Source organism: Macrotis lagotis, chromosome 6 (genome assembly GCF_037893015.1).
Source record: "Macrotis lagotis isolate mMagLag1 chromosome 6, bilby.v1.9.chrom.fasta, whole genome shotgun sequence".
NCBI lineage: Eukaryota > Metazoa > Chordata > Mammalia > Peramelemorphia > Peramelidae > Macrotis > Macrotis lagotis.
In genome coordinates this window covers 55,401,052-55,418,271 of record NC_133663.1, presented here as the reverse complement: position 1 = coordinate 55,418,271, position 17,220 = coordinate 55,401,052, and the positions used below count along the sequence as shown (strand labels likewise).

General features: G+C 37.3%; 1 protein-coding gene across 1 annotated transcript in view; it reads left to right on the top strand.

The window, feature by feature from the left end:
• FBXO36 (F-box protein 36) overlaps positions 1-17,220 on the top strand; it is a 97,911-nt gene that overhangs the window by 50,917 nt on the left and 29,774 nt on the right. The window contains exon 2 of the mRNA XM_074191207.1: positions 17,028-17,136. Coding sequence (XP_074047308.1) covers positions 17,028-17,136 — 109 coding nt within the window. The remainder of the gene's footprint in view (positions 1-17,027; positions 17,137-17,220) is intronic.

Here is a 17,220-nt window from a genome sequence, read left to right as displayed (position 1 = left end):
TGGCAGAAAAAAGCTGTCTGTTAAAGTGTTGCTCTCAAGGTGTATAGTGTTCTGGTTCTGCTCACTTCACTCAACATCAGTTCATGTAAGTCTTTCTAGGCTTCTCTGAATCCTGTCCCTCATGACTTCTTATAGGGGAATACCACAATTTATTTAGCCATTTTCCAGTTGATAGGCATCCCCTCAATTTCTAATTCTTTGTCACCACACAAAGGTCTGCTATCAATACTCTTGTACATCAGGTCTTTTGCTCTTTTTTTGTGATCTCTTTGAGATACAGACCAATAGCATATTACTGGATCAAAAGGGTAGGTGCAGTTATATTGCCCTTTAGACATAGTCCCAAATTGTTATTCAGAATGTTTGGATCCATTCACAACTCCACCAACAACGTGTCCCAATTCCAACATCCTCTCCTGCATTTATAATTTTCCTTTTCTATCATATTAACCAATCTGATAGGTGTAAGATGGTTCCTCAGAGTTGTTATAATTTGCATTTCTCTAATTAGTGGTGACTCAAAGCATTTTTCATATGACCTCAGGTAACTTTAATTTCTTCATCTGAAAACAGCCTGTTCATATCCTTTGACCATTTGTCCACTGGGGAATAGCTTGTCTTCTTATAAATTTGACTCAGTTCTCTATATTTTAGAAATGAGGCCTTTAATTTGTTTCCCAGCTTTCTGCTTTTCTTCTAATCTTAGATATATTCTTGGTTGTATTGTAAGTGTAAATAGTTTTGTAAGTATAAAAACTTTTTAATTTAATGTAATCAAAATTTTCCATTTTGTATTTCATAGTGTTTTTAATCTCTTCTTTGGTCACAAATTCTTCTCTTCTGACAGGTAAACAATTTCTTGCTCTTCTAATTTGTTTATGGTATTACCCTTTATGTCTACGTCATGTACCCATTTCCATCTTATCTTGGTAGAGGGTGTGAGATGTTGGTCTAGGTCTAGTTCCTGCCATACTAGTTTCCAGTTTTCCCAGAATTTTTTCTCAGATACTGAGTTCTTAACCCAGAAGCTGGAGTCTTTGGGTTTATCAAACAGTAGGTTAGTATAGTTATTTACTTCTGTGTCTTGTGAACCTAAGCCGTTCCACCATTCTTTCTTAGGCAGTATCAAATAGTTTTGATGATTGCTGCTTTATAATATAGTTTTTGGATCTGGTATAACTAAGCCACCTTCTTTTGAATTTTTTTTCATCAATTCTCTCAATAGTCTTGATCTTTTGTCCTTCCAGATAAATTGTATTATTTTTTATAGTTCTATAAAATAATTTTTGATAGTTTTGATTTCCATGGCACTAAATAAATAGATTGATTCAGACAGAATTATCGTTATTATTATTATATTAGCTCAGCCCACCCAAGAGAAATTGATATCTTTCAAGTTGTTTAGATTAGATTTTATTTGTGTGAGAAGTGTATTGTAATCGTATGCATATAGTTCCTGGGTTTTTCTTGGCAGGTAGACTCCCAATTATTTTATGTTCTTGACAGTTATTTTGAATAGTTTCTCTTTTTATCTCTTGTTTTGGGGTTTGATGGTGTTATATAGAATTGCTGATGACTTATGTGGGTTTTTTATATCCTGAAGTAATTTTTCAAGTTGATTCTCTAAAATTCTCTATGTTTGCCATAATATCATCTGCAAAGAATGATAGTTTTTTCAGTGTTTATTATAATTCCTTTAATTTCTTTTTCTTCTCTTATTGCTAAAGCTACCATTTCTAGTACAAGAATAAATAATAGTAGTGATAATGGGCATACTTGATATTATTGAGAAGTCTTCTAGCTTATTCCCACTGCATATGATGTTTGCTGATGGTTTTAGGTTCATACTGCTTATCATTTTAAGGAAAAATTCATTTATTCCTGCATTCTGTAGTGTTTTGGGTTTGTTTTTTTTTAGGTAAGGCAAATTAGGTTAAGTGGCTTGCCCAAGGCCATACAGCTAGGTAATTATTAAGTGTCTGAGACTGGATTTGAACTCAGGTACTCCTGATTCCAGGGCCTGTGCTCTATCCATTGAGCCACCTAGCTGCCCCCCCCTAGTGTTTTTAATAGGAAAAGGAATTGTATTTTGTCAAAAGTTTTTTTTTTCAGCAGCTATAGAGATAATCATATAATTTCTGCTAGTTTTATGACTGATATGGTCGATTATGCCAGTAGTTTTCCTAATATTGAACCCTAGAAATACTGGTATAAAAAATCCTGTTGATAACTGGTGGTAATCTCTTTGCTAATATTTTGTATAATATTTTTGCATCAATATTGTCTCTTCCTGGTTTAGGTAACACTACCATATCTGTGTCTTAGAAGGAATTTGGAAGGACTTCTCCTTGACCTATTTTTTCCAAATAGTTTATATAGTATTAGAATTTTTTCTTTAAATGTTTGGTGAAATTCACTTGTGAATCCATTTGACCTAGAGATTTTTTCTCATTGATGATTTGTTCAATTTCTTTTTCAGAAATGGGGTTTATATAAGATTATGTTTTCTCTTCAGTTAATCTGGGACAATTTATATTTTTGTAAATATTCATCATTTCATTTAGATTGTCAGATTTATTGGCATATAGCTGGGCGAAATGGCTTGAATTATTGGTTTAATTTCCTCTTCATCTGTTGTGAATTCATCCTTTTAATTTTTGATACTAGTAAGATTTTCTTTCTTTCTTTTTTTTTTTTGTAAGACAACGGAGTTAAATGACTTTGCCCAAGGTTACACAGCTAGGTAATTAAGTGTCTAAGGATGGATTTGAACTCAGATCCTCCTGACTCCAGGGTTGGTGCTCTATCCATAGTGCCACCTAGTGTCCCCTTTTTTTAAAATCAAATTAAACAAAGTTTTATCTGTTTTGTTGTTTTTTTCCACAATTTAATTTTCTAATTCAATAGTTTTCTTATTTCCAGTTTTATTAATCTCTCCTTTGATTTCCAGGTTTTCTAATTTGGTGTTTAGTTGGGGGATATTTAATTTTTCTTTTTCTAGCTTTTTTAATTGCATGCCCAATTCATTGTTGTCCCCTTTCTCTATTTTATTCATGTATTCATTTAGAGATAGAAAATTTCCCCAAGAACTACTCTGGCTGCATCCCATAAGTTTTGATGTGTTATCTTATTATTATTGTCATTCTTTTGGATGAAATTATTGATTGTTTCTATGATTTCTTGTATGGCCCTCTCATTCTTTAAAATTAACTTAATTAGTTTCCAATTGATTTTTATTCTATCTTTCCATGGCCATTTATTACATGTAATTTTTATTACATCATGATCTGAGAAAGATATATTTAACATTTCTACTTTTCTGTATTTACTGTGAGGTTTTAATGGCCTAATACATGGTCAATTTTTGTTTAGGTGCCAGGATCTACAGATGTCTATTATGTCTAAGTTTTCTAAGATCCTATTCAACTCCTTCACTTCTTTCTTGTTTATTTTGTGATTAGATATATCTAATTCTGAGAGAGGGAGGTTGGGGTCCCTTACTAGTATAGTTGTACTATCTATGTCTCCTATAACCCACTTAACTTCTCTATGAATTTAGCTGCTATACCACCTGGTGCAAGATACAGTTTCCTTCCTTATTGCTTTTCATTAGGTCTATTTTTGCTTTTGCTTTGTTTGAGATCAGAATTGCTACTCATGTATTTTGGGGGGCTTTTTTTAACTCCAGATGAAACATAATATATTCTGCTCCAGCCTTTTACCATTATTCTGAGTATATCTCTCTCTGCTTCAGATGTATTTCTTGTAAATAACATATTGTAGAATTCTGGTTTTTAATGTACTCTGGTATCTGCTTCTGTTTTTATGGGAGAGTTATCACAATTATTATTACTAACTCTGTATTTCCCTCCATCCTATTTTTCCTATTTATACTTTTCTCTGTCCTTTCATCCTGTCCTTCCTCATCAGTATTTTTACTTTTGACCATCATTCCATCAATCTGCTCCTCCCTTCTATTAGTCCCTCCTTTTTCTTTCCCCTTTTCCCTCTTACTTCCTATAGTATAAGATAACTTCCTGAACCCAATTGGTAGTGTTTGTTAATCCCTTTTTTGAGACAAATCTGTTGAGAGTAGTGTTCACACCCTCTCTTATTTCCCTCTACTATAATAGGTCCTTTGTGCTTCTTCATGGGTATGACTTAATCCTTTTTTCATTTCTTAATTATTTTTTAATATCATCATATCATAATCAGCTTATACCCAGGCCCTTTGTTCAAGTATACTCCTTTCAACTGTCCTAATAGAAATACAATTTTTAAGAGTTACAGGTGTTATCTTCTCATGCAGGAATGTAAACAGTTTAGTCTCATTGATTAACATTTTTATGTTTATCTTTTTCACACATATCTTGAATTTTGTATTTGAAGATAGAATTTTCTGTTCAGCTCTGGGCTTTTTATCAAAAATTTGAATGTCCCCTATTTCATTGAATGTCCATCTTTCACCTGAAAAGAGTATGCTGAATTTTGCAGGGTAGTTGATTCTTGGGTGTAATCCAAGCTCCTTTTCCCTCTGGAATATCATATTCCAGGTCCTTTGATCCTTTCATGTAGAAGTCGCTAGGTCCTTCATCATCCTGGCTCCTTGGTATTTGAATTGTTTCTTTCTGACCACCTGCGGTATTTTCTCTTTAGCCAATAATTTTGGAATTTGACTTCACTATTTCTTGGAGTCTTTATTTTGGAATCTCTTTCAGAAGGGGGACTGGTGGATTCTTTCAAGGATTCTCTCTCACTCTAGGATATTAGGGCAGTTTCTTCTGATAACTTCCTGAAGGATATTGTCCAAAACCTCTTTTTGATCATGGCTTTCAGATAGCCTGATAATTCTTAATCTCTCCTGATCTATTTTCCAGGTTGATGCATTTTCTCCTGTTTTTCCCATCTTGTCTTTGTTTGACAGATTCTTTGTTTTGCTTGTTTTTGTTTTTGCAAGGCAGTGGAGTTAAGTGATTTGCCCAAGGTCACACAGCTAGGGCTGTGTCAGAGGTGGGATTTGCCCACCAGATCAGGCCCTCTTGTCTCCAGGGTTGGTGCTCTATCCACTGCGCCACTTAGCTGCCCTTGTTTGATGGATTCTTGATGTCTTATCAAATCATTAGCTTCCACTTGCCCAATTCTAATTTTTAAAGATTTTCTTTGGGTAGCTTTTGTGCTTCCTTTCTCATTTGACCAATTTTAAAGACATGGTTTTCTTCAATTTTTGTACTCCCTTTTCCAATTTTTCATAATTCTCCTGCATTGTTCTCATTTCTTTCCCCAAGTTTTCTTCTATCTCTTATACTTGTTTTTAAAATCTAAGCTTTGAGCTCTTCCAAGAGGACTTGTTGGACCAGAGATCAATTCATAATCCTCTTTGAGGTTTCACTTGAAGGCATTTTATTTCTGCTTTCCTCTTCTGAGATGGAGTTTTGGTGTTCCCTTGTTACCAGGGTAGCTGGTGCCATGGTTAGGGCTCTTTTTGGGGGTTTGCTCATTTTGAAAGTTGGGCTCTACTCTTGGGGTATAGGGCACAGTCCCAAGCTTTTTGTGCTCTTCAGGGGCTGGCAGCTTGCTCCCTGCGTTAGGGTTGCTTGATTCAGGCCTGCCTGTGGTGCTGGCCTCCGGGGCTCACAGGATGCCTTCTGCGTGAGCTGGGGACCTCACTGCTGGCCTGTTGGGCTGCCGGCCCACTGAGCTGGGACTCGGGGTGGCCTCTCACCGATGTCCCTTTCCACCACCTGCAGTAGCTACACTCCCCTTTTAATCAAGTGAGATAGACCTTTCCTGTAAGTCTTTCCAAGTATCTTGAGCTAAAAGAGTGTTTCACTCTGTCTTTTTGTAGATTCAGTTGCTCCAGAGTCAATTGAGAGGCTTCATTTTTTGAGAGGGAAACTGGGAAAAGCTCTAGAAGCTTCCTCGTTTCTCTCCAGATCTTGGCTCTGCCTGTTCCGTTCTTGAACCACATTTTGTTTCTTTTTGTTTTCCTTACACATTAAACACTAACATACTCTATAGTTCAGCAATGCTGACTTGCTTCTTCCTCATTCACAATGTGGCATCTCCTATCTCTTTGCCTTTACCCTATCAGTTCCCAAAGCCTAGAAGACTTTTCTTCCTCACCTTCACCTTTTAGAATTTTTGTCTTCCTTTCCTAGTCCCCTGTGCATTCCCTTCCAAGATTACTTTGTACATATGTTGTTGAGGACAGGCACTTTTTCTTTGTATTAACCAGTTCTTAGTGCTTGGCTTAAGTGAATGATCTATAAATGTTAATTGAGTAATTGATTATTTGCTTCAACCCAATTTTTTTTTCCAGCTTTCCTTGCACTACTTAATAGCGCTATTGCCTTTGTTAAACAAATGTGAAATTTTCTTGATAGTCATATTAGGAAGAAATACAGATGGGATGGCCCTAAATCTATGACAAGGTCCAAATATTTTATTTATTCACATGAAAAGATATCTAAGTTATTTCGTATTTACATGTCTTTAGGGAAGTAGCATCATAATCTTTCATGGGGATGAAGTGTTTGCTCTTGGAATACCAATGAATAGTATTACCACAGACTTTAAAAATAAAAATTATATTGGATATAATATTAGGGCATCATGCATTTAAATTTTGCAATCTTGCTGAATGAAATGAGCAGAACCAGAACAATATTGTATATTCTAACAACAACATGGGAGTGATGATCAACCTTAATGGACTTGCTCATACCAACAGGACAACCATCAGGCACAGTTTTGGGGTATCTATGATGGAGAATGCCATCTGTATCCTAAGAAAGAATTGTGGAGTTTGAACAAAGACTATTACCTTTAATTTTAAAAAAATGTTGTCTTATTATGTAATTCTGCTATATCTTGTACTATATGTTTCTTCCTTAAGAATATGACTTCTCAGGGCAGCTAGGTGGCGCAGTGGATAGAGCACCAGCCCTGGAATCAGGAGGACCTGAGTTCAAATGTGACCTCAGACACTTACTAATTACCTAGCTGTGTGGCCTTGGGCAAGCCACTTAACCCCATTGCCTTGCAAAAAAAAAAAATAATAAAAAGAATATGATTTTTCTCTCTCATCACATTCAACTTAGATCAATGTATACCATGGGAAACAATGTAAAGACTGACAGACTGCCTTTTGTGGGGGGTGGGGGGAGGGAAGCAAGATTGGGGGGAATATTATAAAACTCAAAAGAAAAAAATTTAGTGGGTCAGCTATAAATAGGCTGTTGTCAATGACTCTATCAGAAGAAGTGGTGGTAACTTCTCAAAACCACCACCTGTTAATGGACCTGTTATATTCCAAATATAACAGGGTATTTAAGCTTAGGACATAAAATAGTTGGAAGCCAGTTCTCTATCATCCTCCCAAAACAAAGACATACTTTTGTTATAAAAAGGCAGGTATTTAACAGAGACTAAAATAACATGTATTATCATAGAAGACAATAAGGAAATAATAAGCATTAATATATCAAAAATTATTCCTATAATGAAAAGAAATCTTAGTTATAATCTTAAAAATATAAAGCATATTGTTATTCCTGGAAAGAAGATACTACCAAATTACTTCTCCTAGATTCAGATGGGCATATTTGAACATGAGCCTGCTAGATTTCGATTTCCTATTAGGAAAAAAAATCTGAAAAGCAAAATTGTCACTCCTCAAACAGCAAGGTCATAGCAGATAATAAAATGAGTCTTGTGACTTCTTCATGACTGCCCTGAAGAGAAGGTAAAAATAGGGTCAACAGATTATGTATGGCTTTTTCGTTGCCAACTAGAAGAAAGCATAAGCAAAGTCAAAAACAAATACTCCAGAAAACCTGGAAGATGCCTGACCTGCACTGCCAATAACATCAAGTCACATAATTCTAGGCCCCGTGCCTTATTAATGTTCAAGGTCATTCTCAGCTTCCAAGACCAGGGCAATAATCCAAATAGATTCTAAACTCACTTTGAAAAGTGGGTATTCTTTTGCCTTCTTTCCATCAAATAGATGCCAATTGCCAGCTCTTATTTTGTCAAGGGTGGTAGGTAGTGGAGGGGAATAACTGAGAGTTTTCGTTGCATTGTCTTTATATAGTCAAGAAGCAACAACAATAGATGGAATTCTAGGTCTGGAGTCAGGAAGATCTGAGTTTGAATCTAGCTTCAGACAATTACTAGTTATGTGACACTGAGCAAGACACTTAATCTCTTGTCTACCTCAGTTTCCTCGCCCATTGTTGTAAGGATTGAATGAAATATTTGTAAAAAAAAATTGCAGTCTTGCATTCTGAAATAATCCCATTCATTTAATAGAGGATGTAGTTTCCCAAGCTAGTCTTTAAGTATCTGAACACTATAGGAAGTCTCTTAATTATACATGATTCATAAATCATACAGAAATAATGTAAAAGGATGAGAATATACAGAAAACAAAAGCAATGAATGAACAAGGGGGAGACAGACCTTAAATAACAGAAACCATTCCTTAGAAAGATGTTTGGGCAGCCCTAGAATGCCCAACCAGTCACTGCCCATTGATGCTCCTTAGAAGCTATGCTTATTAACTCGATATACAGTTCAACTTCTCCAGTCTTCTAGGTAGAGGTAATTGCTTTCCTATAGTAGCATCTCTTGTTGATCAAAGGTTAGGAAGATTCTTTTTTTTCTTTTTCTTTTTGCAAGGCTATAAGGTTAAGTGACTTGCGCAAGGTCACACAGTTTAGTAAACGTTAAGTGTCTGAGGTCAACTTTGAACTCAAGTCCTCCTGACTCCAGGGTCGGTTCTCTATCCACTGTGCCACCTAACTGCCCCAGTTAGTAAAATTCTAATGATTAATTATGATCAGAGAAATAGAAAAATACCATCTTTAACGAGCAAAGGAATAAGATTTAGAAATTACCTAGCAGAGTTCAGGTTTCTTTGTAATTATATTTGACTAGTGTTAGCCTAGCCTGAAGATATAAGGCGTCCGTAACCTCAAAGCAGTTTAGTCTTAATATCACTTTGGGGAGAAAAGTTCAATCATTTTGTGCAAAGAGAAGGTCAAGAGAAAATGAGCAGTTTCTTGAATTTTTAAATCTTTTTAAATTGATTCATTTTGTTTTTTTATCATTTTGATTTAAAACCACCCCCCTTCCCCCACCATTACCCAGGAAGCAATCCCTTGTGTTGAAGATTTTTATAAAAACCAACCAGAACAGCCAACCATGACATCAACTCTGTGTGAACAGCAGATGTAACCTTCTATGTTCATAGCCTCCTCCTGCTGCAAGAAAGGGAGGAGGGGATTTCTCATCTCTTCGTGTTCCTCTCCTTTACCTTATTGAGGTCATTGTGTACATTTGTTTTCCTGCTTCTGTTTCCTCTCCATCACTTCCTATGGCTTTTCCTGTGCCTCTCTAAATTCTTCATTATTCTTACTTCTTATTATTCCATTACCTTCTTGTATCAAAATGTGGTTCCCAATTCATGGGCATCTAATTTGTACAATTTCTCTTTAAAGTAAATTCTCTTTCTTTGTATAATGGGAAAAGGCACTGGAATTGGATTGGAATTCCAGGTCTGATACTTTACCTTGCTAATTTGTTTACTTTTTTGAGTCTCTCTAATCCTCAGTTTCCCCATCTATACAAAATAATGATCCTTGCAAGTATCAGGTAGCCAGGTAGCACGGTGGAGGGACTTAGAGTCAGGAAAACCCTGGTTCAAATCTAGCCTCTGACACTTATTAGCTTTACTACCTGAGTGACCCTGGGCGAGGACTTCACCTTTTTGGCCTCAGTTTACTTATCTGTAAATGGGGATAATAATACTACCTTCCTCCCAGGGCTATTGTGAGAATGAAATGAGATAAAAATTGTAAGGTACTTATCACTGTGATTGGCACATATAAGCATTATTTTGCAGTGCTGCCCTCTGAAATAATCCCATATATGTAATAGAGAATGTAATTTTCCAATCTGGTCTTAATGTTAGCTATTATTCACATGTGTTTGTGAGGAAAGTGCTTACCTAAGCATGAGTTCATTCAAGAGAGTTGTGCTTTGTTTTATGTTTTATATGTTTTCCCCTCTCTTGGCTTTTCCACCTTTTTGTTCTGATTCTTCTTTCACAACATGACATGTATAGCCTATAGCAGATTACTTACTATCAAGGGGAGGGGGCAGGGAAGAGCAGGAGGGAGAAAAATGTGGAACTCAAAATCTTAACAAAAAATGAATGTTGAAAACTTTTTTGCATGTGGTTGGAAAATATATTAATTAAAATAAAAGAGTGACCTCAGCTCTTCCCTAGTAATCCTCAGGTAAGAGGATTTGTCTGCAGCTGGGAAAGGTGTGGGTGATCAGGAACTTCTCTGGAAACTGCTTCTAGTAATCTTGGCCAGACAATCAGAGGCATTTCAGTCCAGTCCCCCTGGTGTGGCCAAATCACCCCTAATTTTAAGCAGGAGATAGAAGGACCAGAGGACCTGACTCAAGTTGGTTCTTTTTATCTATAAATAGAGACAGAATTCCCACTTTAAATAGGTTGGCTAGGGTGATGATGATGTTTGTCTTTCTCCAAGAAGACCATGACATCAGGGAGGGGATGCCATGACAGGGATGTGAATTAGATTGGAATGGGGGGGGGGGGGCTGTCCTAAGTCACCACCTCCTCCTCCAGAGCATCTGGGTCCAGTGGCCAGATGTGAATCAGGATGACTGGAGGTGGCTCTGGACGTGAGGCAATCAAGTGACTCGTCCCAAGCCAGCTATTAAGTACGGTCTCTGAGGTCAGATTTGAGCTCAGGTCCTCCAGGGCTGGCACTCTACCCACTGTACCACCTAGCTGCCCTCCTCTCTGTAATAGAGAAAAGGTCCCAGTTAAACTGGTTAACTAGGGAGGTAGCACATCACCATTACCACACTTTGTGAACTAGACTAAGACATGGGACCTGACAAAATGGGGAAGCGGCTGGATCACAGAATCATATTATTAAATGATGCGGCATAATATTAATTTCCATCATAGGAAAGCATTCCATCCAACAGTAGCCAGACAACTCCTATAAAGACTTTATTAGAGCCTGGGATTAACTTGATTTTGCAAGAGGAGGCTTCAAAAAAAAATGTTCCCCAGGTTTTTTTTTATTTGATTCTTGGCAAACATCAACAAACATAAATGAAAAGAGGCTTGAATATGAAACTTTAATTGCCCTCATGTTTATGTTGTTTCTCATTTTTTTTCTTCAAAGTACACATTATTCTTTTAAACTTCTTTCCACGCTAGCCTGCAGGCTTGAGCAGTATGAGAGGTTGAGCCGTGCTTTTTTTTCTTTTGGATGCTTCATTCCCCTCCTGAAGTGGACAGAGCACTGTTGGTCAACCCAAGGTCTTTCCTCCTCAGTTCCAAGAGTGACCGAGGAGAGGGTCTATCATAGGGAACAAGGATGTGAATAGGAAAGCGCGCTTTGACTGACCATGCCTTGGGTCTCATCCTCTTTCAGGTACCATGGCCCCACTGTGCCTCGGCCCAGAGCAAAAGACCCTTCCCCTTGACTCCTCTTCAGGATCCATTGCCCATTTTCTTCCTATAGGAGGGGGAACTAGCCAAGTGTTTGTGCTTAAAATCAGTGAGGGTGGTGTTTTGTTGTTGTTTTGAGATCATTTTAGTAATGACCCCATTTGGGGGTTTTCTTGGCAGAGATATCAGAATGGCTTGCCATTTTCTTCTCCAGCTCATTTTACAGATGGGGAAACTGAAGCAAACAAGGTGCAATGACTTTTCCAAGGTCACCATGCTCAGGCTGCCTTCTTTCCCCAATTCCTTTCTCTCCTCTTCAGCCCCATTATTTTTTTTGTTGTATCTTAGAGAACATGATCCACTTGGCTTGAATTCTACCTTAGAGGACCAAGGTTAAGGTAGTCTAGAGAACCACAGAATTTTAGATTTAGAAGAAAATTCAGAGATTATTTAGTTCAGCAAGTTTCAAATTTCATTTGTTTATTTTTTTGTTCATTCATTTATTTATTTTGGAGGCAATTGGGGTTAAATGACTTGACCAGGGTCACACAGCATGAGGCAGAGGTGAGATTTGAACTCAGGTCCTCCTGACTCCGGTACAGTACTCCCATCACCTAGCTACTCAGAAAACAGAAACAGAAAATACATTTACCAAGGGGATGACCAGCCCTAGTCTGAAGTGATTTACTTATACCAAGTGTGAACATGCCCACTGAGTTGACCCAGCACATCCACTTGCCTGGCAGCGAGGAGGGCTGGGTCTTGTTGACTCATGGACATTGCCCAGGGGCTTGAATCCCATTAGGGTTGGGACATGTGACCTTTGGAGTTATTTTTCAGCTTCTGCCATTTTGGAAGCCTTTTATGAGGGGGCTAGACAGTCAAACCCCCCAGCAGTAGCTGGACCTGCACAATCTGAATAACTGATCGCCACTTTTGATCCTTCCTTTAACTGATGCAAGTGTTTGTAGTCTTCCCAACCAATTGCTCAGTTGTATGAGTTACTTGGAAGCATTTGGATTCAAGGGAGTTCTCTGTGTGTAAATAATTGATGTTGCTCCCTTGTTCTCCATCAGAAGGGGGATGTCTCACCTTCCAAGGGAATTGGGTTGAAGTGAGGCCGTGCAAGGTCACCAGCCCCACTCTCCTCCAGATTCTCCTGGGTCTCTTCTCCTCTTGTTCAGTTCTGGGCTCAGTGAATGTCCATTTGTAGTGCCTGTCTCATCTGCCCCTATACATGGATAGATGAATACTGTAGGTGGTCCACTCAAATCTGTAGTATAGCCTAGTCAATAGACATTCTTCAGCCATTTGAGGTTGATAAGCCAAATTATTTTGATTGATTATGGCTCTGGAGAGGAGAAGGGATCCATTGGCAAGACTTAGATAAGGACAGCTAGCCATGACCCCAAATGACACAAGAGACCTTGGCCTTTTTAAACTCTCAGATCTGTATGTCTGAGACAATACCCATTTGATTTTTAAAGGCTAGGGAAAAATTGAGGCAAAAGATGGTCTAGTTTGCCTTTTCAAGAGTCAATCTGGGACCCTTAGAGTTTCTGATCATAACAGAAATAATGTTATTTACACTCACTCTGAAGCATCTAAACCCAAATAATGAGCAAGGCCTGGACTGGGCCCTAATCTTGACCAGTCAGTGAGAGCCAGAGTGATGTGGCTTTAGGTATGGTCAAGTAGTTCTGCTTGGGACCTGTGATATTTAGGCCTTGAGTGCCAATAAATAGAGCTAGAAAGGACACATTGGTATTGGAGATAGGCCTGGGTTCACACTCTCTGTCTCCCTCTTAATAGCCATATAACCTTGGACAAATCGTTCTAATTTCTCTGCTTCTGAATTTCCTCCTCTCTAAAATGAGGATCATGGGAGTCAGAGCCTGAAAGGATCTTGGTGATCAGTCCCCACCCTTGCATTTTGCAGATGAAGAAACATAGGCTAGAAAGATTAGAGGTCATTTCTAAGGTCTCTTAGCTGGTAAGTAAAATACCATGGATTTGTAGCAGATCTAGGGATATCCTGACTCCTGTCCTCATTGATCTTATTTCTCCTTTCAGTCCTAGAAATCTCCTTTGCTGTATGAGGAATAGGAGTGGTATTTAAGATAAAATTGGAGTCGATACAGTTTTAAAAATAACACAAAAATTGATTTTTGTGAGATAGCAAAAAAAGGGGGGGAGGGGAATCACAGACATTATTATCATCCAATAAAACACCACAAAGTAGATATGATGATTATGCACCTACTTTCTCATCACTATACCATTTTTGTGTGAATACATATAAGAGATACCCTGATAACAATGAGTGATTTTTCCTGCCATTGTTTCAGTCACATTATTGATAGATAGACATTGAGAATATAAGATTTCTCCATTTGTTGCTCATTGATTACCAAAAGAAATATTGATTTAGTAGAACAAAACTTAGCCATAAAAGCTCTCCAACAAGGCATCCATCTTCCATTTAGAAACGAGTAACATACTAGTTTCCTCAAGTGACAAAACTTCAAAATTAATTTTATTAAACAAATTTCTGATCATCCATATCAAATGAGATATAAACCATATATGCTCAAGAAAGGCATCATCTGTCACTCTTGTATTGGGTAGAGGAGCAGGTGGTGAGGAGTTCAGGATGCTCCCATTTGTGGATGATTCTGATGTCTACATTAAGCCCTCTCATAGAAGTCATCCTAGGCTACTCACTGACACAAACCCTAAGGAATAGAAAGTTATGGTGTGCTGGGTTGTAGAATAATGTATTAATGATGGTCAATATTGTCATTGTTATTGGCAGACAACCAGGCAATACACTGGTTGTGTCTCATTCTTAATATGTTTTCAGCTTACCTCGTTTTCTGGTCACACATCTCTCTCATTCTATCTTTTACACCCTTTGTGTCATTCCATGTCTTACAACTATATAGAATCAGTGAAAAGTTATTAATGTTGAAAAAGAAAAGAACTTTGTCCTTTGATTTAAGGAGTATCTCAGAGTCATTTAAAAAACTCTTCAGTCCTCCAACAACCTTCTGGGTCTCTTCTCCTCTTGTTCAGTTCCGGGCTCAGTTCAATGTCCATTTGCAGTGCCTATCTCATCTACCCCTATACATGGATAGATGAATACTGTAGGTGGTCCATCCAAATCTGTATTATAGCCTAGACAATAGACATTCTTCAGCCATTTGAGTGATCTGTGAGGTTCATAAGCCAAATTATTTTGAATGATTGTGCATGTCATTTAGAAGACACTTTAGTGATCCTGGACTTAATATAATTATATTATAATTATAATTAATATAATATATAATATAATACAATACAATATAATATAATTAATACAAAATAATTAATATAATTAATACAAAATTCATACAAAGAAGAAGAACCATCTGGGGTCCACACCATTTACAGGGAATACCTCTCTGACTCTGACTGGACCCTCTCCATGCCAATGGCCAATGCCTTTGACCAGTTTACATATCCCTGCTTTCTGCTTCCCTGATATTAAAAAAACAAGATTGTAGTTGAAGTTATATCTCTTCTATCTGTCTTACATGATTCTAAAGTATACCCAACATAAGATGTCTTCCAGAATCTATATCCAATTCATACTAACTACAAAGTCGTGCTGCCCTCTATCTTTTGTTAACTATTTATAAAAATGCGTTTGACTCAGTTGTGCAAAACCCTAAATGAAACGCTCTTCTCAAAAGTTAATATGAGTTGAGAACAAAATGTTTTTTTGGACCTGGGTGAGGGTCAATTAATTTTTCAGTACAATATTTTAAGATTATAAATTGAAGAATGGCTAATTATTATTAATACATTGCATTCATATTTACAAAATATTCTATACATGCTATTTCTATTTATCTTCCTCTCTACCCTACTTGGTAGGTGCTATTATTTTCCTCATTTCATAGATGAGGAAATTGAGAATGAGAGCCATTAAGTGACTTGCCCAACTCAGAAGTATCTGAGGTCAAATTGGAACCCAGGTCTCTCTTGACTCTGCCCATAACAGACATGACTGCCTTGAATGTGGTGTCGTTATCTTTGCAAATATTTTCTTTCTGTTGATTGTTCTTCCAATTTCATCCTTGGGATTAGTCAATCAATCAATATTTATTAAGCACCTACCATGTGTACCAAGAAATAGGGTATACAAGACCAATAAAAAAGGTAAAAAGCAGCCCCTGCCCTCAAGGGGATGACAGTTTAGAAGGATCTCTCAAGTTTTTTTTAATGTATTTTTACTTGGGTTTTTTAAAATCTAGTTTCCTTTAAATTTGTTTTTCATTCTGTTTTCTGAGCCTGCATTGCTTATAATCTTTTGCCCTCCTTTCCCACAACATTTTTACAAGTTATGCTCTAAACTGGTGTTGCCATTGGCTGCTTCAACCTTTTGCCCAACAAGGCTGAGGCAGTGTTACAGATCTCCTGAAGCAAAATACAGATGGGTACAAGCCCATGATTGGACAACATAACAAATTTGATATTACTATATATGCCTGATATTTGATACACACTTAACATCATAGACTCACCAATAAACAAACACTTATTAAGGGCCTACTATGTTCCAGGGGCAGTGTTCTAAACCCTGAGGCTACAAAATGAGATAAAAGACAGTCCCTCCATTCAAAGTGCTTACTGTCTACCAACAAGCAAGAAAATATATAAATAAACAAGATTAGAGACAGGATTAGAGAAAATATTTAAGAGAGAAAGAGAGACGGCATTAGAATCAAGAAGGGTAAGGAATCATAAAATAGTATTGTTGAAAGTATGTATATATATATGCCATATATATGTATATATTAGACATAATAATAAAGTACAGTGTATCTATTGCATTGAGACAGTGTCTAGTCTAACCTCATCATTTTTTTATTTTTTTTACTTTTTATTTTTTTAGGTTTTTGCAAGGCAAACGGGGTTAAGTGGCTTGCCCAAGGCCACACAGCTAGGTAATCACTAAGTGTCTGAGACCGGATTTGAACCCAGGTACTCCTGACTCCAAGGCCAGTGCTTTATCCGCTGCGCCACCTAGCCGCCCGCTAACTCATCATTTTGCAGACATCAGGTGTCACCATGCCGCCATCTATAAATGGGAGCATCCAGAATACGGCACCACTTGCTTCTCTTTGATTTCTGCTCTCCAGGAAGGGACATCTTGAGCATCTTATATAACACTTGCTATAGATAATCAGAAAGGTGTTCAACAAAATTAGCTTAGTGATTGCATCCATCAAGGATTACTGCATGAGACTATTGATAAATCTTGTGGGCCTGAGAAATTCAGTGACTTTTCCAAGGTAAAACAGTCAGCTAGTAGACAAATCAGGTCCCTTCTTCTTTTCAAACATCATCTGCCACTTGGATTTTGGTAATAATGTATTATTATTACCCCAATAGTTTATTTAACTGGAAACCTCTTATTTCAGTCTGTTCACACTGACAATTACTCTTAGCCAGTATCACCATCTCTCTCTCTTCACAGGTAAGCTTTAGATGGTGGAGAATCTCCCTGAGAAATGACTATCATTTGAACAAACCTGGCGTAACCGAAGAGTGCTGTGAAGACTTCTTGGATGATGTTAATCTTCATGGTAAGATATAAGAGTGGTACATGGAGCCTGGTCATTTTCATTAAATAATGGTTTGACAAGGCATCTTGGATGTATAGTAGATAC